This window comes from Morus notabilis, unplaced genomic scaffold, assembly GCF_000414095.1.
Source record: "Morus notabilis unplaced genomic scaffold, ASM41409v2 Scaffold7410, whole genome shotgun sequence".
Classification (NCBI taxonomy): Eukaryota; Viridiplantae; Streptophyta; class Magnoliopsida; order Rosales; family Moraceae; genus Morus; species Morus notabilis.
In genome coordinates this window covers 1-4,165 of record NW_010358380.1, presented here as the reverse complement: position 1 = coordinate 4,165, position 4,165 = coordinate 1, and the positions used below count along the sequence as shown (strand labels likewise).

The 4,165-nt window shown below is 35.9% G+C and overlaps 1 protein-coding gene across 1 annotated transcript; it reads right to left on the bottom strand.

Moving 5' to 3' along the window:
- Positions 1-892: 892 nt before the first annotated feature.
- On the bottom strand, positions 893-3,872 carry LOC21384106 (hydroxyproline O-galactosyltransferase GALT2; the record flags this gene model as incomplete). Its single annotated transcript, XM_010092457.2, has 6 exons — positions 893-1,269; positions 1,388-1,495; positions 1,943-2,116; positions 2,295-2,423; positions 3,053-3,343; positions 3,618-3,872. Coding segments are annotated over 6 exons (1,167 nt in total), but the record flags the coding sequence as incomplete, so codon positions are not given.
- Positions 3,873-4,165: the final 293 nt, after the last annotated feature.

The following is a 4,165-nucleotide window of genomic DNA, read 5'->3' as shown; positions in this document are numbered from 1 at the left end:
TTTTTTTTTTTTTGTTCTTTTTTTCTCTATAAAGTAAGAAAGTAAAATATCAGAGACCAACTATAAAACATTTTAAAAATCAGAGATAAAATAAAATTGAAGACAAACCTCATATATTATTCGTGGGATTAATCTTTTTTTAACTAATTTATTCATTGTCAATGTTGACACTTTGACATGATTAATAAACTTTTTAAAGAAAATTGGTCGTAAATTGGTTATTAACTAAGTATAACTTCTCCTTTTAATTTAGTGATAAATTATACCTATGACATGTTTACTTATTATAATTGAAGACTGAGAGTGAGAAATGTGAGTCAATCTCATATTTATTTACTCTTTTTTATTTTAAAATAAGTGTAATTGGTGAATCCCTCTCAAAATTGAGATTAAGGAAGGAGATTAATCCTCTCATGTCATTCCTGTCACAAGTAAACAATTTATTCTGACTTTATTTCTCCACTCAAAATCTTATCGGCTCCAAATTATATTCAGTCTGAGTCACACCCATTTTAATAATGCACAGATAAACATGCCACTTATATATTCAACCCAGCGAGGATGTGGTTCCTGAAACTTTCACAGGGGGTTGGCCCCACTAGGTGGGTGAGAGGGTCGGGCCACAATCCATAGGGTTTTTTTGGCTAATGCACAATCCCATGGGGTTGAATCAACTTTTTCCTCTCCAAGTACGGAGTACCCACTTATATAGTAACACGTGTCCTTAGGAGCCGAACACAGAAGCATAGTACAACTACCTTCAGGTGGATTCCTTAGTCCACAATTAGAGCACGATTGGTCCTGCTGCTGGACTTAAGAATCCAGCCGTAAGATTGGTTAGATATAATCCACTTAGCAACATAAAACTTCCATTCTCAAAACTCAATTTTGGATGTGATTAACTTGCAAATCATTGATTAAAGTTCATTGATAATTAACTTTTAACTTAATTGAGCATATGGACAAAAATCAGCAAGGACAAGAATGGCACAAAAATCAGCAAGAAAGAGAAGACTACTCTACAAAAGAAGCAGAGAGCAGTTTTCTTTTTCTCTTGTGTCATCTGAAGTTACAGCAATGAGCTCGGCCTCTAGCCAACTTGTCCCAAAGACAGATCATTTGTCTTGGGGATTGATAATGTGCAGTGTAATAGTCAACCAAACATCCGTACTGACAAAACTTCCAGTTATGGGAATATTGTACGGCTGTGATTGAACTGTTGAATTGCTCCACCCACATTCCCATGCTCACATCTTCCATCTTGAAAAGCTATACATATAAAGCAAAAAGAAAACAACATAGTTTATACATATACATACTAAAGAGTTTAACATTAAGAACACAACAAGTAAAGAAGGTAGCAAAAATTAAACTATGAGTGACTGACCCTTAAGCTCTTGTTCGCATGTTGAGAGACGATGAATTTAACAATGTCAATGGAAATTATGTACCCAGGCCCATTCGCATATGGAGGATAAACTTCTTCTGGCCACTCCTGTGACAATTTTAAACAATAAACCTTTGAGATATACAAAAGAAAACAGTATAATTTTAGTTCAACAAGTACTTCATGATAGAATTTCACTCTCTTCTAACTCACCGAGCTTAAGGACAAACTCATTGGCACAAGAGTTTACAAGAGTAAAGCTGTGATAATTTCATTTGTTATATTCTGTTCTTTAGGATTAATGGTAATATTTCATCTATCCATGAAACTTCCCATAATTCACCAACCAAGAAAAGGAGCTTGAAATAAACAGATGGGTCCAAATGCAAACTGTTAGAAACTTCTAAAAATAATAAAAAAGTAAAAATTGCAAGCAGAGAAAAGAGACTCAATTTCAACAGATGAGGTCCAGACATGCAAACCCACTTAAGATAGACCTCTTGAATCAAAGAAGATAAAAAGATTTCAACCAAAAATTCAAGCCAACTTCTGTACCTCGTACGTAACTGCCCATTTTCCACTTCTGAGAGGTCGATGCAAGAGGTTGAGATTACCCATATAAAGAGATTTTTTCGGAGAGATGCCCTCTATCTCTTTTAGAACAGTATCCACCCTAATAAACGTGTCATCGTCACCCTTCATGATGTATGCAGCCGTCACATTCTGAACCTGCATTCAGATGTTGAAAATCTGTAATTAACCAAAGAGAATAAAAACTGTGCATGGAACTGAACAGAATGGATATCTGCAAGTATTGACGGACAAACGTGCCAGATTTAATGCAGAAAACTCTCATTTAAAAAAATATATATATTGAGGGAACATCAGAGGGTAATTCTAAACTTACCCCAAACTCACAAATAGCAATGGTTTTAAGTACAACAAGCTCATAGCGATCCATGAACGGTAGGATCACGATATCACCAAAGTAATCAGCCTCTTCTTTCATCATCAAATTCACCTCCTTCCTTGGATTCTACACAATTAATCATACAGATAAGTAAAAACATCACATATGAAGAGAAGATGATGGAAGTATTATATTCCAAATAGGAAAAAAGGAACATTAAAAGAAATTAATCAGTGCATGTTCATATTTCCACGCATTAACCCACAGAAACACTCACAGCAAAAATGGCAGCATACCAATTCCCATCTCTGTACAGTTAATTAAAACATGTAAGACTTGGACGACAGTTATACGCTAGCAATAGCGTACTTAATGAGCAGACAGTCCAAATGCTCAAAGATCAAGATACCCTCCAAAGTCATTATACTTTATGTTTCCTCTTTTAATAGGAAACAAAAAACTTAATTGAGAAAAGTTATAAATATAGAGGTGAGAGATCCTGAGTAAATGACAAGCCCAAGAGTAAACTTCTGAAGCAATAATGACACCTAAATACAAGAGACCCCATCAGACTAGTTATATTCTGCAAAATGAACTTTCTTTCCCACTTGAATCAATCCAAAATCATGATATCCACTATGATAATCATATGCTTCGTAGCTGCAGTTCAACCATGTTATTTTTAGTCTTATCTTTACCCTTTCACTCTTAACATTATGTTGATCACCAAAAAGCTAAATGCAAAAACGCCTTACCAATGCAACAAAGAAGCGGACTACTACACGTGAAGACTTGATTGCTGATGATTGCATCCAAGTTTTTCTCACTGCCATTCTCTCCGCAAAGTGATTAGTAGCCGAGAGGACTCCAATAAAAACTTGAATTGGGCCCTTAGGTAGAGGACTAGCTTTCCACTTCTCCGACATTTCCAACACTCTTTGAGGTGAGAAACTTGGATGTGATGCAGGAAGAGACGTAGCATAAACAGAATGAATATCCACGTTTCCCTTAATTGCTAATCCTGTTGCATCTTCCAGTGTAAACCCCTAAAAGTAAAGAGAAACAGAAAACGAAGCATTAAAATGTTTGATAGGGCAAAACAGAAAACAAAGGGGGGAAAAAAGGAAAATACAATATTTAGACACCGCAGGACAAGATGTTGGAAACAGCTATTAAACTTCTTACTGTTCGATATGGGAATAAAACGAAGCATTAAAATGTTTGATAGGGCAAAACAGAAAACAAAGGGGGAAAAAAAGGAAAATACAATATTTAGACACCGCAGGACAAGATGTTGGAAACAGCTATTAAACTTCTTACTGTTCGATATGGGAAAGATGTCACATGCCGACCCCCGACACTTATATGGTATCCTTCTACGCCAGCTCGTATGGTCAAAATAAACAGTCTACCCTCCACAAATGGGAATGGCCAGGTCACTTCTGGCTTTTGCTCGCGCCCTATGAATCGCTTGAACCATGAGGTTGTCTTAGACTCCTTTGAGTCTACGGCATCATCACGCATCCATTTTTCGCATCTCCTATATCCATCAACTGCCAAGTTTACAGAAATAAGCTATAACCCTAACAATGCTAAGCTATGATGGCAGAGAAAAAAAAAACACAGAGTATAAGGCAAGTATACTACTAACAATGACGGAAAACTACACCACTAACAATTACAAGATGCAAATACAAATCTAGTTTTGAAGAAGTATACAAAATTCCCCGTCCTTAAGATGTGGCGCAGTAAGAGCAAGTTTCAAAATGAGAGAACAGACCAAAATAGATAAACAAAAACAAAAGCCCAAAAAAAAAAAGACTCAGAAAAATAGCCTCTCAAGGTGAGAGAACTCAATTGTTTTTTCT